The sequence below is a fragment of the Mobula hypostoma genome, chromosome 27 (genome assembly GCF_963921235.1).
Source record: "Mobula hypostoma chromosome 27, sMobHyp1.1, whole genome shotgun sequence".
NCBI lineage: Eukaryota > Metazoa > Chordata > Chondrichthyes > Myliobatiformes > Myliobatidae > Mobula > Mobula hypostoma.
Window position 1 is genome coordinate 28,700,433 of NC_086123.1, and position 18,071 is coordinate 28,718,503.

The following is an 18,071-nucleotide window of genomic DNA, read 5'->3' on the forward strand; positions in this document are numbered from 1 at the left end:
TAAATAAATGTTATTATTTTATTGTGAATTTTATGAAATGTAAAAGCCTTATTTTCATTAATAAGCTCCCAAAATCCAGGCACATGGATTTTCAGAAAAATACAGACATTTAAGTTTATTTATGTTTTTCCTCCCTTTCCTTCCTTCTATTGACAGGTTTTCCTGGACATTAATACTTGATTTATTGCTTTCATTAGATCTATAGTTCTCCTTCACTGGTAACTCTGCGTTTTGGCATGCTTTCCTTATGTCTGATTTATATTGTTTTTAAGTTTTACAAATTCAAAATTTAGACCAGTTATGCAAACCAATGCCATTTCAGTTACACAGTGTAATTTACTGATGGGCACAACAGTGATGATGGACAAAAAAGACCAAAACACCTTTTTGTTTTCACTCAACTAAAATGTTAGGGAAATATTGGTCATCATGCAAGAAATTACAGGCAGGAGTTAATTAAAATGTTGTGACTATTTATATTCAGAAATTCTCTAATAAATAGCTGTGACAACAGATTTTTTTCCATTTGATATGCCAAATAAAATTAAAAATGTTTACAATTTCATAAAAATATCAAACAAGAAATACTCATATACACACATCTGCAATGCTGCCACAGAAATCAGTAAGAAGAAACCTTACTAATGAATCCCTGAGAATGAATGAGAAACTAATCAAACATTTTTAAGGGTGTTTTGGGGGCGGGGGTTACGGGGTTATAAACAGAACATTCGGAGTTCCTCTTTGCACCTTGTTTGGCGCATAGAGCGACAACCTTGCCATTTCTTCAGCGTTTGTCTTTTTTTTTACAAGGACGAGTCACTAGCTTGATGCTCAACCCAGCACAGATGGGAAGCAAGCAAGCAGCTGGCTGGATTCGAACCCAGGCCACACACCTCGAAATCCGGTGCAGATGCCACTACACCACCGGGCGACTAAACAGAACATTGACTTCTGGGAAATCTTCAATCTACTTTCCATATTTCACTATATACATAGAATATCCATGTACACTGCTATGCTTCAAGATGTACTCTTTTACTTTAATCTTTGCATTAGAATTCTGTTATTGAGTAAAAGGTACGGACTAGCTACAAAATAAGTAATTTTTTTAGTTCATTGCTTAACGTCTGTCTTCATTTGAGTAATTATCGGTTAGATAATCAAAGAGTTTTGATGTTTGTGAACAAGATAAGGTTGTGACGTGGTTTTACAAGCAGCCTCTGTACTTCATTTATCATCCAGCCATCTTTCCATTAATTAAGAGCAACTCACATGAAATGCTGGAGGAACTTAGCAGGTGAGGCAGCATCTACAGAAATGAATAAATGGTCGACGTTTCGGACTGAGACCCTTCTTCAGGAAGGGAGAAGACACCAGAATAAAAAGGTGGGGGGGAGGGGAAGGTGAACAACTATAAGGTGATAGGTGAAGCCAGGAGGGTAGGAAAGGCAAAGGGCTGGAGGGGAAGGAACCTGGTAAGAGAGGAGAGTGGACCAATGGAAAAAGGGAAGAAGGTGATAGGCAGGTGAGAAGAGGAAAGAGGCCAGAGAGGGGAATAGAAGAAAAGGGGAGGGGGAGGATAAAGGTCAAAGAGTCAAGGGGTTGCAGAGATCACCGACGGGGAGTGATGAGAGATGGTGTCACTGAACACCCATCAAAGGGAAGATTTAAACTTCTTCACGGTAGGCATCCCTCAGAGAGACTTCAGAGTGGAGCAGCAAATCGCAAACACGAGAAGTTCTGCAGATGTGAGAAAGCAGTAATTAAACCCTTCTTTAGTTTTTTTTTTCACCTTTTTGCTTAAGTCAACCACAGGTGATGGAATGTCAGCTTGGAATTTTTCTTTAGCATTGGAATGTATCCATACAGAAAAATCTCTTCAAATGTCTCTCAATGGACTTCGGTTGACGGATCCCTTAATTTAATTTGCCGGCTCACTCTACTGCCCTGATTGTCTGAGAATCTCCCATTTCATTCTTTAAACTCTGTCTGATCATGTTGTTTACTGTTGGGAGACTTGTACACCTCTCCCACTAGAGACCTCTTGCCTTTATTATTTCTAAACTCCACCCAAACTGCTTCCATACCCATATAAAATTGTAATTATTATTTACACATTACCCAATATTAAGTATGCACTTCAAATGTTGCCTCAGCAACCAGCCTGACAATATTGGCATTGGATTTTAACACTTTGGAAGAAAAAGAATTGTTTAATCATTATGAAACAACAATGATGATTAGATTAAATGGGGCAATATGGTAGCTTAGTGGTTAGCACAACACTTTGCAGTACAGGCGACGTAGGTTCGATTCCCACCTCAGCCTGTAGGGAGATTGTACATTCTCTCTGTGACCATGTGGGTTTCCTCGCACATTTGAAAGACAAACTAGTTAATTGGTTGGTCTTTGTAAATTGTCCCAGGATTAGGCTAGGGTTAAGACTGGGGTTGCTGCGCGGCAGGCTGTATCTCAATCAATCAATAAATAAATAATGGTGATAGAACTTCAAAGTCAGTCTAACAGCAGTTATTATGAAAGCAAAAATGTCATGAACAGTCAGTGACTGAAAGAATAAGCCTGCTCCTCGTGAAGAATGACTACTGGGTACCCAAGATCTTCAGTTTCCAATTCAAACTGGTCCTGTTCTCATCTTGTCTATAACAAGTTCTAATTAAAGGGCTGCAGTGCTGGTACATAGGACATATAAGAGTACCACACAGAAACAGGCCCTTTGGCCCACAACATTATGCCTGAAAAATCAGCTTTATTTTTCACATGGATAACAAAATATCGAAAGATACAGTGAAATGCACCATTTGCACAACAACAAACATAGGCCAAGGAAGTGCTGGGGTCAGGCCGCAAGTATCACCATGCTTCTGGTACCAACATACCATGCCCACAACTTACTAACCAGTACATCTTTGGAATGTGTGAGGAAATGGTTCACTATATAAGGCAGCAAGGTAGAGTAGTGGTTAGCACAACATGTTACAGTACCAGTGACCTTGGTTCAATTCCCATCGCTGTCTGTAAGGAGTCTGTACGTTCTCCCCATGACCACGTGGGTTTCCTACGGCTGCTCCAGTTTCCTCCCACAGTGTAAAGACATACCGGTTGGGAGGTTGATTGGTCATTGTAAACTGTCCCATGATTAGGCTCGGATTAAACCAGGGGTTGCTGGGCAGCATGGCTCAAAGGGCCAGAAGGGCCTATCTCAATAAGTAAATACTCATTACAGACAGTAGCAGGAATTGATCCCCGTGTTGGTGCCACAGATCATTACGCTCACCACCATGTCACCATGCTGCCCAAATCAAATGCCCACACAACCAATACCTTCTAGCTACTCAATGTCCATATCCTTCCATTTCATGCACATTCATGCTGTCCAGGAACCTCTGAACACATCTATCATGTTTGCCTTCACCAACACTCTTGGCAGCATCTTCCAGACACCAACCACTCTCTGTCAAAAACTTGCCCCGTACTTCTCCTTTGAGGTCACACTATCTCACCTCAACTGCATGCCCTCTGGTATTAGATATTTTAATCCCGGGAAAAAGATACCAAAAGATAGATAGAGTGAGCTATCTATACTGCTCAGAATCTGGGGTGGCACGGTAATGTAGTGGTTAATATAGTGCTTTACAGAATGACCGACCAGTGTTCAATTCCCACCACTGTGTGTAAGGAGTTTGTACGTTTTCCCCGTCACCACATGGGTTTCCTCTCAGAGTCCAAAGACGTACTGACTGGTAGGTTAATCGGTCATTGTAAATTGCCCTGTGACTAGGCTGGGGTTAAATCGGGGGATTGCTGGGTGGTGTGGCTCTAAGGGCTGGAGGGGCTACTCCATACTATATCTCAATAAATAAATACATACACTATCTTAGAAACTTCTTCCAGATCTCCCCTCAGCTTCCACTGTTCCAGAGAAACCAATCCAAGTTTGTCCAACTTTTCCTTAAAGAACATGCCCTCCAGTACTCCAGTTAGTATCCGGGTAAACAACTTCTGTACCTCTCCAAAGCCTCCACATCCTTCTGACAATGAGGCAGCCAGAAATGAATGCATTAGTCCAGGTGGAACTTAACTAGAGTTTAATAAAGCTAGAACATATCATCCTGGCTCCAGAATCCAATTCCTTGACTAATAAAAGGCAAGTATGCCATATATTTCTTTAACAAGTTATCTCACTTTCAGAGAGCAATGAACTTGGACCCCAAGATGCCTCTGCACATCAACATAATTAAGGGTCTTCCCAACAGCAGTGTACTGGCTCTGCACATTTGAAGCAACCCTTCACATTTATCCAGGTTAAGCTCTGTCAATCATGTCTCTACCCACATCCGCAACTGATCCATATCCCAATGTATTCTTTGCCAGTTTTCTAAGTTATCCACAACACCAACAATCTTTGAGCTATCTGCAAACTTAGTAATTTACTCATTTATATTTTCATTCAGGTCATTTAGATATATGACAAGCTACAGTACAGCTCAGTACAGCTTGTCATACTATCTACATATTGATTTAAGAAACCTTCATGGATATACCTAACAACTCTTCCCCACCTAAACCACTTTTCCTCCAAGAGGATCACAACCTTGTCGTGGTTTGGAGACTTGCGTGCCTCAATGACCCAGAAAGCTATGTTGCCTGGAGTCAGGGATTTATGGTTTAGCTCTTGGTAGGGTTACCCGCGCCAAAAAGGTCAAAGAGTAGAGGCCACACTAAGAGTGGTCCACCAGTCCTTCAGGATAGGGGGTTCAGCTCAGAGCTATCAACCCTGATTGCTAAAACAAAATTGTTATGGAAACAGCAATGAAGAATCCTTCTACGTCTGAGTGTGATGCTATTCCTGAGTCTTCATCCAGGACCTGCATGAATGACAGTACTGAAAACTGAGCTACTGGCACAATAAAGAAAGTGCTGAATACTGCCAGAAAAGGAAGACCTTCATTGCTGCCCTAACCGCCAGCGGTATAACGGGCAATAAGTAAGTAAACCTCTTGCATGAAGGAAGTCCCAGTCTAGATTAGGGAAGTTGAAGTCACCCATGACTACAACCCTTGTGTTTTCACATCTTTTCCTAAACTGCCCTCGTATCTGTTCCTCAATGCCCCAGTGGTTATTGGGCGGTCTATAGTACAATCCCATCAGAGTAATTGCATCTTTCGTATTTTTGAGTTTTACTGCATAAGCTCTTCAACATGTCCCTCTGAGTGAAGCAACGTTAATGTTCCTGATCAGTAGTGCAACTCCCTCTTCTATCTTTTTACCTTCTTCTCTATCTTACCTAAAACATCAAGACCAAAACATCATTCCTGTCTCTCTCTCCCTCTCTCCAAATCAAGTCTGTTATGGCCACAACACTATCACTTCATCTACTCATACCTAATATTCCTATATTTACAATACACACACTTCAACCTTTGTGTCTCATTGTGTCTATTACCTTCCTCCTGCCTGTTCTTACAGGTTATGACATCTAATCTCCTCTCAATCCCTCCACTTTCTGACCTGGTGCTCTAGATCCCACTGCCAAGCTAGCAAGCTTCCTGGCCAGGATATTGGTTCCCTTCCAATTAAGGTAGAACCAGTAGGTCTTTGACAGGTCACCCCTCCCCTGAAGAAGTTCCAATGTTATAAGGACTTGAAGCCCTTCCCCGTGCACTATTTCCTCAGCCACTCATTCATCTGTTCTACCTTTTTATTCCTGCCCTGACTACTACGTAGCACCAGTAGTAATGCAGAGATTACTGTCTTCGAGGTCCTGCAATTCAGCTTCATTCCTGACTCCCTATTCTCAACTATGCAGGATGTCTTCCTCCTTTTTACCTCTGACATTGGTGCCAAAGTGTGCTATGACCTCTGTTTGCTCACCCTGTCCCTGAAGCACTACAGTTGCTTACAGACATGCCAAGATTCATCTACCTCCTACCTAACACATCATCACCATTAAGTGCTATGTCATATGGGGGAGATCATGGTCTTCCCTCTATCTTTCCTCTGTATGACCATGACTGTTCTTGGCCAATTGTTCTACAGAAGTGGTTTGGTATTGCCTTCTCCTGGGCAGTGTCTTTACAAGACGGGTGACCCCAGCCATTATCAATACTCTTCAGAGATTGTCTGCCTGGCATCAGTGGCTGCATAACCAGGATGTGTGATGTGCACCAACTGCTCACACGACCATCCACCACCTGCTCCCATGGCTTCACGTGACCCTGATTGAGGGGCTAAGCAGATGCTACACCTTGCCCATGCAGGCTCACAGAGGGAAGGAGTGCCTTACACCTCTTTTCGTAGAAATAGCTCCACTCCGCCACCAAACTTAAAAATAATTCACCTGGTGAAAGCAAGCAAAGCAATAGCTGTAATGCTATTTCCAATTTGTAATGACAGATCGGCAACAGTTCTACAACTGCATATGAAAGAATTGTTCCCTTTACAACTTGAACTCCAAATGAAGAGCTTTTTATGCTAATGACAAACAAAGCATGCTGTGAAGATCAAAATACTACAGAATGCAATTTAATTCAAAAACTCTTAATAATTTAATAAGAAAGATATCTGTGGACATTACCTAGAGTCTTGGCTACATCGAAGTCCTGCTGCATGTAGCCAATACTCTTCTCTGTATTCCCTAAAGCCCAGTAAGCACTGCTTAGGGCAGAGAACACTGACCCACGAAGTTTCAAGCTGCACGTTCCAATTTTCAAGGCAGCCTCCAGAACTACTACAGAGGCACTGTGGTGTCCCGCTGTCAGAAGCTCCTGGCCAATGACAGATACGACCACAAATGGGCTTTTGTCCAGCTTCATTTTCTGTAGCTTCTGATAGGTTGGTTCCAGCGATTCTACAAAACAAATCACAATGACAAAAAAATGAATTTTATTTAAAGGACAGAAGAGCCAATGCTCAATAAACTGCATCAGTAAGATATTTAGCTGCAGTAACTTAACTTGTTACAGAGTAGGTGTGTGGATTGCTTAAAAATGTTCAAAGGTGGTGATGAATCATCATATCGGAGAGAGACTGAAAGTACCAGCAACCTTTTACTCAATGTCAGCAAAACCAAGGAACCGATTATTGACTTCAGCAGAAGAAACCAGAGGTCCATGAGCCAGTCCTCATTGGAGAATCAAAGGTGGAGAGGGCCAGCAACTTTAAATTCCTTGGTGTTATTATTTCAGAGGACCTGTCTTGGGCCCTACACGGAAATGCAATCATGAAGAGAGCACAGCAGCGCCTCTACTTCCTTAGAGGAGCTTGCAGAGATTTGGCATGACATCTAAAAGTTTGATACATTTCTAAAGTTATGTAGTGAAGAGTATATTGGCTGGCTGCATTACAGCCTGGTATGGGAGCACCAAAGTGCTACAAAAAGTACTGGATACGGTCCAGTCCATCACGGGTAAAGCCCTTCTGTCGCAGGAAAGAAACATCCATTATCAGGGACCTCCTGCCAAACAGGACATGCTTTCTTCTCACTCCAGCCACCAGGAGGGTGGTGAAGGATCCTAAGGACTCACAGCACCAGTTTCTGGAACAGTTATTACCCCTCACCCATCAGGCTCTTAAACCAAAGGGGATAATTTCAATTGCTCCATCATTGAAATGTTCCAACAACCTATGGAAGCACTTTCAAGGACTGTTCACCTCATGTTCTTGATATTTATTGGATATTTATTTATTATTATTATTTCTTTCCTTTTGTATTTGTAGCTTGTTACATAAAACATAGAACATAGAAAATCTACAGTACATTACAGGCCCTTCAGCCCACAATGTTGTGCCGACCACGTAACTGCTCTCGAAGCTGCCTAGAATTTCCCTACCACATAGCTCTCTATTTTTCTAAGCTCCATCTACCTATCTTAGAGGCTCTTTAAAGACCCTATTGTATCTACCTCTACCATTTTCGCTGGCAGTGCATTCCACGCACACACCAATCTGTGTGAAAAACTTACCTCTGACATCCCCTTGGTACCTATTTCCAAGCACCTTAAAACTATGCCCCCTTGTGTTAGCCATCTCAGCCCTGTGAAAAAGCCTCTGGCTATCCACACGATCAGTGCCTCTCATCATCCTGTACACCGCTATCAGGTCACCTCTCATCCTCCGTCGCTCCAAGGTGAAAAGGCCGAGTTCACTCAACCTATTCCCATAAGGCATTCTCCCTAATCCAGGCAATATCCTTGTAAATCTCCTCTGGACTCTCTCGATAGTATCCACGTCCTTCCTGTAGTGAGGTGACCAGAACTGAACACAGTACTCCAAGTGGGATCTAACTAAGGTCTTATATAGCTGTAACATTACCTCATGGCTCTTGAACTCAGTGGCTTGGCTGATGAAGGTCAGCATACCACACGCTTTCTTAACAACTCTGTCAACCTGAGCAGCAGCTTTGAGTGTCCTGTGGACATGGACCCTAAGAACTCGCTGATCCTCCACACTGCCAAGCTGTTGTCTTCTGCAATCTGGTTGAACGCCCAAGTTGGACAGTCTTTCATTGATCCTGTTATGGTTACTATTCTATAGATTTTTTGAGTATGCCCACAAGAAAATAAATCGCAGGATTGTATATGGTGGTAGAAATGTACTTAGATAATAAATTTACTTTGAACTTCAAACTTTTCTTAAGAAAAGCTTACCTTGGAATCATATGGAGCATGGACCACAAGGGAAAAATAGAAATAGCTCTGATGTCATCTGCAGAAATTCTCTGATGACTCAGCAACAGGTGGGTGTACAAAGGGAGGACAGGAGAATGAATACAGGGCTCTGGTGGAGGACTTTGTCAAATGGTGCAAGCTGAATCATCGGCAGCTCAATATCAGTAAGATAGGGAAGATGGTGATGGATTTTAGGAAGGCCAAGCCTGCACTGCTCCCTGTTACTATTAGTGGTGAGGACGTGGATGAGGTGAGGACCTACAAGTACCTGAGGGTGCACCCGGAAAACAGACTTGAGTGCAGCGCCAACACAGAGGCTGCGTGTAACAAGGGTTAGAGTCACCTCTACTTCCTGAGGCGACTGAAGTCCTTTGGAGTGTGCAGGCCTTTCCCTCACAAGCTCTACCAGTCTGTTGTCATCAGTACCATCTTCTATGCGGTGGTGTGCTGGGGCAATGGCATCAGCACAGGTGATGCCAAAAGGCTCAATAAACTGATTAGAAAGGCTGGCTCTGTTATGGGGGTCAAACTGGACACATTGGAGGCTGAAGTAGAACAAAGGACCCTACGGAAAATCCTGGCAATTCCAGACAATGTTTCTCAACCTTTGCACACCACCTTAGTGAACAGAGGAGCACTTTTAGTAATACACTAAGACAAGTGCACTGTTCCAAAGAGCGTTATATGAGGTCATTCTTACCCCAGGCCATTAGACTCAAAAATGAGGCGTTGAAGTGATGACCCCCTCCTGTTACCCTCTGTTTACCAGAGCTCTGTTTAAGCTCTGTTTAGCTCTGTTTTCACACCCTGCTATCATGGACACCCTGTGCAATACCAGCATCACTTCTTATCTGGATGGTGTAAATGTATACCCATTACCGTATAATATTACGGTAATCCTATCAGTGTGAACTTGGAAATCTTTGAACTTGGTCATCTTTGACTTGTAAATCATGTACATCTTATTTTTCAGGTAATTTTTTAAATTCTTTCTTACTTCTAATATTTGTATATCTGTGCACTTGTAATGCCACTGTGACACTGTAATTTCCTATGAAATCAATGAAGTATCTATCTATGTTAAAGGACTTTGGAGGTAATGGCAGAGGGATCGAGGTATAGGAACGGGACAAAACAAATGTGGGGAAGAATTCATTTAGGTTAGCACAGAGACTAAGAAGAGAAGTTTAAGTAAACATGAAGTGGTATTTGGATTAACCCAACACCGGAAATAGAAATACAGCATTAGAACTTGGAACAAGAGTACAGTCTGGAAGAATCTAACTTTGTGAGCAAAGGAAATCAGCAGAAAATACTTCCTCTGTGAAATAAATCCATAAGCTCCTCTCGTTTGTTGAAAGAAGGAAACACAAGATGATTGATAGCAAAGAAGATCAGGGGCCATCATTGCACTATGGGGAGTTCTCAGAGAAGTGCAAAATTCTGGCAAAGGAGAACAAGGTCTGATGATGGGAAACCTTCACTGAGCAGGAAAGTTTTGAAATTCATCTTTTAAAACTACAACACAAAACTGCACAAATGGACAGCAGCAGTTCCAGTTTAACAGTCAGGTTATCCATGAAAACTAAATGCTTTTTTTTCTTGAAAATAATAATTCAAAGACAAGCATAAATAATTGACATATATCCACTTTGCTGAACCAATGCTTCCCTGGTACAGGTGGGCGTTCAAGCAAGAAGCTTATACATGATTTTCCGAGATGCCTGACAATGGTTCACAGGTTGGGTATTAACACAAAGTGTGCGTGTACGTGTACCTTCCATGGGAGTACATATCCATGAGTCACGATGAAATCCCTTCCCGACTGACTGAAGCGTAGTGGGAGACCGAACCATCGAGATCAGAACACCGAGACAGCAGGCAGTGTATTTGCAAATCGCTGGCTGCTAGTAGAGGAATGCCCCTGTTTTTTCTTGAATTCCAGCATCTACAAATTTCCTCATGTTTGCCCCTGTTTTTTCTCTTTCATTTCTTCTTTCGTGTCCCTCCCTTTCCCCCTCCCTCCCAATGGAGAAAGAGAGCCTGTCGGTCCTCAAGACAAGGCCGGGGGCTTGGAGAAGCGACATGGAAGATTGTAGCAGCGGGACAGCGAGTTGCGAAGTGCTGGTTTGTGAACTGTAGTTTGATGGACTCTTTGGTGCTTCCGCTGCTGCTCGCATGGTGAGGGGGGTGGGGAGGTCAATATTTCAGCTGGCGTGGGTGGGGGTGAGGGTGAGGGGGGTCAATATTTATACTGCTGCTTGTGTAAAGGGAAGGGGAGCGTAGCTTTGGGGCTTCAATGTTTCTATTGTCCTACAGGATTTCTTTGTTTTGTGGATGCCCATGAAGAGGATGACGTTCAGGTTGTATACTGTATACGTACTCCAACATTAAATGTTCTTTGAAACTTTGATCAACAATTTGACAGTTTATTACCAATGATGCGCTTCTTTTGATATACTTGTTTGCAATATACTCTATATAATTGTAGTTTAGTCCTCACTGAGGTTAACAAACAAGTAACTGGTTTATGACTGTCACATGTTCTGAGACACAACGAAAAGCTTTGTTTGCATGCCACCAGACAGATCATTCCATACATACATACAGTACATACATCAAAATAGTATAGAATGCAGAATATAATGTTACAGTTACAGAGAGAGTGCAGTGCATGACGAGGTAAGGAGATCAGGAGCTCTTTTTCAGACAAGAGATCCGATCAGGGCTCCTATAACAGTGGGACAGAATCTGTCCTTCAGCCTGGTGGTATGCGTATTCAAGCTTTTGTATCCTCTGCCCAATGGAAGTGGGGAGGAGAGAGAATAACTGGGGTGGGAGGGCTTTATAAAGAGGTTGCTTTCTCAAGACACCAGGAAGTGTAGACAGAGTTAATGGACAGAAGGCCGTTTTCTTTTGTGGTGGACTGGGTTGTGCTCATGAACTTCTCCGATTTCGAGCCGTTTTGTGTAGAGCAGTTGTCGTACTAGGCAGTGATTCATCTGGATGGGACATTTTCTGTGGTTTATTTCAAGGGCCTCAGATCTCACACCATCAGGTTCAGGAACAGTTACTACCCCTCAACCATCAGGCTCTTGAACCAGAGGGGATAACTTCACTCGCCCTATCACTGAAGTGTTCCCACAACCAATGGACTCACTTTCAAGAATTTCTTATCTCATGTTCTCAATATTTATTGCTTATTTATTTATTTATTTATTATTATGTATTATTTCCTATTTTTGTATTTGCACAGATTGTTGCCTTCTGCTCTCTGGTTGAAGACCGGAGTTGGGCGGTCTTTCATTCATTCTGTTGTGGGTATTATTCCGTTTCGATTTATTGAGTATGCCCAGAAGAACATGAATCTCAGGGTTGGATACGGTGACATCTATGTACTCTGATAATAAAAATTTACCTTGAACTGTGAGATCAAAAATGACGATAAATGAACAGGAAGAAGAACTGAAGGAAATAAAAATTAAGTACAATTCAAGAGTCTATACAAAGATGTTTGAAGAATTTGGCCTACCTTGGAGGACACAAATGCAGCCTGACTGTTATGTCATGAGTAACATGTGACCTGTACGTTGTCCTTACCTCGTAATGGGGACTTCATGGCGGCTTCCACCATCCCAACCAGCAGCTGCAAGCTCTTTGGGTCTTGAGCCAGTCCTGACGCAAATGCAGCCAGCGCATCTGCATGGCGGCCGAGATACTGGAGAGCAACACCCTGTCGGAAGTATGCCTGTGAAGAGAAACAGCGGCATTGTAATCGACAGCTCCTGCCCGTAATTAGCATCCGAGTCTCTTAACGTAAGACGCGGGAGCAGGAGGAGGCCAAACGGGCCTCTGTGCCTGCTCCACCGTTCAACAACATGGCTAATTCGTTCCTGGCCTCCAAACAATTCTCCCGCCTTCTCCATCTCCTTGACTCCATAATATTTTAAATACCTGTCAGTCTCCTCCTTCTACATATAAACCTATCCCTGTGAGATTAGCACATCATTCATCAGTTAATTACTTCCAGATGTTTGTCTTTAGGCTCAAGAGTATTCTACCGAGGGTAATGATTTCTGGTTCACTTCCCACTTTTCTTCCCACAACTGTATTTTTTTTATATCACCTGCCATTTTGTCTGAGTTACTGATTTGTTCTTTTAAAACATTTTGGCCTATACTATTCACTATTCTTGTGCTGTGATGGCATGAAGGCAAACTAACCTTTTGGAATTAGTCAGCGAAGGGCAACAATCACTGGAATTCTCTGACCATCACCCACCAGACCATGGGGTTCCCAACCTTGATTTTATGCCACGGACCCCTACCATTAACCGAGAGGTCCGTGGGCCCCAGGTTGGAAACCCCCATGTTAGACCCTGAAGGGCTCAGCCACCATCAAAAGCACAAACAAATATCTGAGCCTCATGCCCAAAATGACTTAAGCAGTATATTTTAAACATTTAAGCCACAAAGTTTTTTTCTGTGAAAACTAAAACACAGAGGGTTTAAAAAACATAAAAACATCCAAACATTTTGAGTCAGTGAAGACCCAAAAAAAAGATGAATTTAATTAGCTGAGGTATTGCGGCCATTTAACCACTTTCACAGTTCCATTCCATCACTGACTCAATTCAAATTCTTAACCTCCATATGGAAACCTTTTCTTAAATACTGCTCAAAATCCAGCAGAATATCCTCAAGAGCTCTTCCCAGCTCCATCATCACTGGACATTTTCTAAAACAGGGGTTCCCAACCCTTTTTTATACCATTAAGCAAGAGGTCCACAGACCCCAGATTGGGAACTCCTGATCTGTAGTTTTTTACTTTGGGTAAGTTCACATGACACTGTGGAAATCTAACTCAAAATATTTGTTTCTTACTTATTGGAAAGTATTTCTCTTTCTTTTTCCACCAATCGTTAATTATAAACAGAATAGGAGATGGGTAAGAAAAATAAAGCATTTCTAGATAGTTTCTTGAAAACCAATCAACAGATTATAATTTCCATGTTTTGCTTATTGGACCCTTGACGTTTTCCCTCAAATTTGCTGCCCCAAAGTTCACACTTTGGTCCACATGTACATACTTCCATTTTTTCCAGTGCTTTTTACCTTTTTCATGAAATCACATTCAATACCATGTCCTTTCTTTCAACTTGATGCCATAATACCAAGAATCAAAGCTCACAAGCTTCATTCCACCCTCGTCAAAGGCCAAAAACACACATCTATCCCAATATGTGCCACACAGTGTTGTGATTCATTCAACTTGTCCTGTACATTCTCCTTCTCACTGTGTCTATAATTAAGTTTCTTTCCATCAAATTTAGGCCAATACAATACCATTACAGACCGTATTTCCCCGAGGGTGAAAATTGCAAGACATAGATTTGCGGGACTGGAAAATTCAAGGCATCTCTGCATTAAAGGCTCTTTCACACTTCCAACGTGGCTAAGCGGGAACTTTTTCTGGTTGGCTGCGGGTGACAAGTGGTGTTCCGCAGAATTAGTGTTCTTTAGCTTCTTTCCATGCTATATGTTAATGATGAGTGACGGAATTGATGGCGTTGTAGCCATATTCACAGATAATACAAAGATCAGTGGAGGGGCAGGCAATGTAGAGGAAGCAGGGATTCTGCAGAAGAACTTGGACAGATGAAAAGAAGGAGCAACAAAGTGACAGAGGGAATGCAGTGTCAGAAAGTGCATAGTCATGCACTTTGATAGAAGGAATAAGGGTGTAAGCTATTTTCTACAAGGAGAGCAAATTCGGAAATCAGAGGTGGATAGGGATTTGGGAGTCCTCATGCAGGATTCCCTAAAGGTTACCTTGCAGGTTGAGTGGGCAGTAAGGAAGACAAATGCAATATTACCATTCATTTTGAGAACACTAGAATATACAAGGAAGGATGTAGTGCTGGGGCTTTTTCAGGCGTTGGTCAAACTGTACATGGAGTATTGTGAGCAGTTCTGAGCCCCTTATGGATGTGCTGACATTGGAGAGGTTCATGAGAATTACTCAAGGAACGAAAGGGTTAACAGTTAAGAAGCATTTGATGACTCTAGGCCTGTACTCACTGGAGTTTAGAACAGTGGTCCCCAACCACCAGGCCGCAAAGCATGTGCTACGGGGCCGCGAGGAAATGATATGATTTGGCGATATGAAACGAAATGAGTCAGCCTCACCTTTCCTCATTCCCTGTCACGCACTTTTGAACTTGAACACCCACCCCGCCGACCCCGTCGGCCAGTCTGCAAGAATATCGTCAATATTAAACCGGTCCACGGTGCAAAAAAGGTTGGGGACCCTGGTTTAGAAGAATGGTGGGGGGGGGGTGGATCTCACTGAAACATATCAAATAGTTAAAGATCTAGACAGAGTGGGTATTTCCTACATTTGGAGAATCTAGGACCAGACAGCACAGCCTCAGAATAGAAGGATGATCCTTTAAACAGAGCTGAGGAGTAATTTCTTTTGTAAGAGGGTGTTGAATCTCTAGAATTTATTGGCATAGATGGCTGTGGAAGTCAAGTCATTGGGTACATTTAGGCAAGAGGTTGATGAGCTCTTGATTAGTAAGAGTGTCAAAAGTTACAGGGATAAGAAAGGAGAATGGGATTGTGAGGGAAAATAAATCAGCCATGAAGGAATAGCAAATCAGATTTTGATGGGCTGAATGACCTCATTTTGTTTCTAAGTCTTGTGGCCATGAGGACCAGAATAGCTTACAATAAATTGGGCAATTTAACTCTTCAGCTTCCAATGTTTAAATATAATTATATTGCAACAATCTGGGGGAATTCAGGATGTTACCCCAAAGGAACAGCTGTGTTGAATCTCAGTTCCGAGTGTTTATCTTCATTTCCCATGACTCCCACACCCCAAAAGTCGGCCTGGCTTTTTGTTAAAATACCATAGATCTTAAATAATGGGAAGAAGAGCTGAGGAGGGTTGGGTTGGGGTGAAGGGTGAAGAATGGAGAGTGTTGATTATGGAGGGGGAACTGTGACACAGACAATGAGATACGGGGTGAAAGAAAACAGAGAAACACTGGCAGTGGGGGGAGGAAGAAAGAAAGGAAAAGGTGGGGGGGGAAGAGCCCGCAACATGATTGGGGGAGAAAGAGAAGGCAAAGTGGAGAGGAAGAAGAAAGAGAGGGCAAATTGGAGATGAGGAAGAAGAGTGTATAAGGTGGATGGGATGGTTTTCTGCCCTGCATCTGGTACACTGTATTCTTCAAAAGAAAAATAGTAATTGTGTTGAATCTCCTGGGATAGAAAACTGTCCCTTATTATTCCGTAATTAAAGGAAAGAAATGTTTTTGTCTTACATTGAAAGGTTTTTAAATGTCCTTAATAACTAAGTAATAATAGATATTTGGATATAGGAGAGCAGCTCGAGAAGAAAGAGGAAACTTGATTGAATGACTACAGCACAAAGCTTAGAACTGCAATCAGTTCAAACCTTCAATCCAATGATTTAAAGATACTTAATTATTAATTCAATTTTGATTGCAGTTATGATTTTTTTAAACCACTTGCTAATGGGAAAATATCCTTAATATCCTGTGTGATTTCAAACATTTGAACAATTACCCATCTCTGCATTAGTAAGCTAATAATCCATGACCGCAAATCGCTGCTTCCCTGTTTTCAAGGATGAATTTTAGGAGAAAGGTTTGATTGAAAAGTGAGAAAACAAAAGGGTCAACTTTAATTCTGCCTCATCTGGTGATGTTCAGAGGCAGAGGGTGCTGGTGAGGCTAGGCTGTAAATATGGAGCTAACAAGGGCAGCAAGGGAGGAGACAGAGAGAAGACCCAGGTTGCCTTGGCAGAGCCAGTTAGGTCTGCTGACCTTGGCACAGTACAAACAAAACTTACTGATGAAAGGCTGAACGAGCTTGGTGCCAGATTTGCTCCATTATGCAATTGGTGTGCTTGAGAGAGCAAAGACTTAAGTCATTAGATAAGATTAATTAGAGGAGAGAGTAAAGATTTTACGAGATTTCAGGATGTCAAAACTAGAAGAGAGCAAAGTCAACTTAGGGCATAATTGAGAATTTCTGTGGCCCTGGAAGCACCTTATGTGCCTTGGAGTAGATGAAAGAGTCGGGGGTTTTGGCAATGACCAATCCTAATATAATGTAAAGAGACAACAGAAGGGAAAAACATCGAAAGCTATATTGTGATAGGAGAGAAGGGCTTTGGTGTGCAGGTGAGCAGGATGACATACAAATGAGGTAGCATTAAGTTAGAACCAAATTAGGAATATGCCGCAATCAATGCAAACAGAGATATGCTTTCTTCAAGAAACATTCATGTTGTCATGCCATGGAGCTCAATGTTTAATGCACAACAAAATCTGACTTAACAAGTCTTTCTATAGCCTTATTGCAATAGTCTCAAAGTACAGCACATATGACTTACACATTACAATATTTACATTATCAACAGCCCCAATTTTATAAAGAATATAGATTCATTTTTGCTCATTTGACAGATGTTAAACCATGTTTCAATCAGATTTTGAATGCTCTTGAGAAAATTCACTATTTTTCAATCAACTACAGTTTCTCTGCCTAACCTTTAATCCCCCAAAATGATTAATCAAACTGCATGTAGGAGCCACGCATCTGTTTTACATCTGCATTGTATTCTGTGTTGCACGTTTACTGTGGTAACTAGTCACTTAAGTGGGGGCATGGTAAAGCGATGGGGATAAGTTACACCTTCAGGCTTTGTTCCTGCAACTGGGGACTGACAGATATCATATCTTTTGTTGACTGCTCAATTACACTTAACTTACACTTGGGTATGCTAAATTTTCCTTACTTCATGATTGTATGTTTGCTAATTGCTAATAAAGAATAAAATACATGTCTTTGACCTTTGGAACAATCATCAATGGAGCAGAGGGTGCGTTATACAAGTATAACAAATCTGTGGGGGGGGTTGCCAGCAGCAGCAATTTGGCTTGGTTAGAATTGGCCGCTACACTGCAATTACCCAGTAAGCACCGTCAAGTTCCTGGGTGTTAATATCTCTGAGGACTTAACCTGGTCCCAATGTTTCGATGCAGCTTTAAAGAAGGCAAGACGGCAGCTATACTTCATTCGGAGTTTGAGGAGATTTGAAATGTCATCTAAAACACTTGAAAATTTCTGCAGATGTACCATGAAGAGCATACTGACAGGCTCCATCTGGTATGTGGGGGGGGGGGCAGAATCTATTGCATAGGATCGAAATAGGCTTTAAAGAGCTGTAAAATTAGTCAGTTCCATCGTGGGCACTAGCCTCCATAGTATCCAAGACATCTTCAAGGAACGGTGACTCGAAAAGGCAGTGACTTTCATTGAGAACCCACATCACCCGGGACAT

At 42.1% G+C, this 18,071-nt stretch overlaps 1 protein-coding gene across 3 annotated transcripts in view; it reads right to left on the reverse strand.

The window, feature by feature from the left end:
• The window catches only part of ttc28 (tetratricopeptide repeat domain 28), a 960,596-nt gene that overhangs the window by 413,877 nt on the left and 528,648 nt on the right, over window positions 1-18,071 (reverse strand). For all 3 annotated transcript variants that reach the window (XM_063034167.1, XM_063034166.1, XM_063034165.1), the window contains exons 3-4: window positions 12,291-12,438; window positions 6,599-6,871 (exon numbers count right to left, since the gene is read on the reverse strand). In XM_063034167.1, the coding sequence (XP_062890237.1) occupies window positions 6,599-6,871; window positions 12,291-12,438 (421 nt within the window). The remainder of the gene's footprint in view (window positions 1-6,598; window positions 6,872-12,290; window positions 12,439-18,071) is intronic.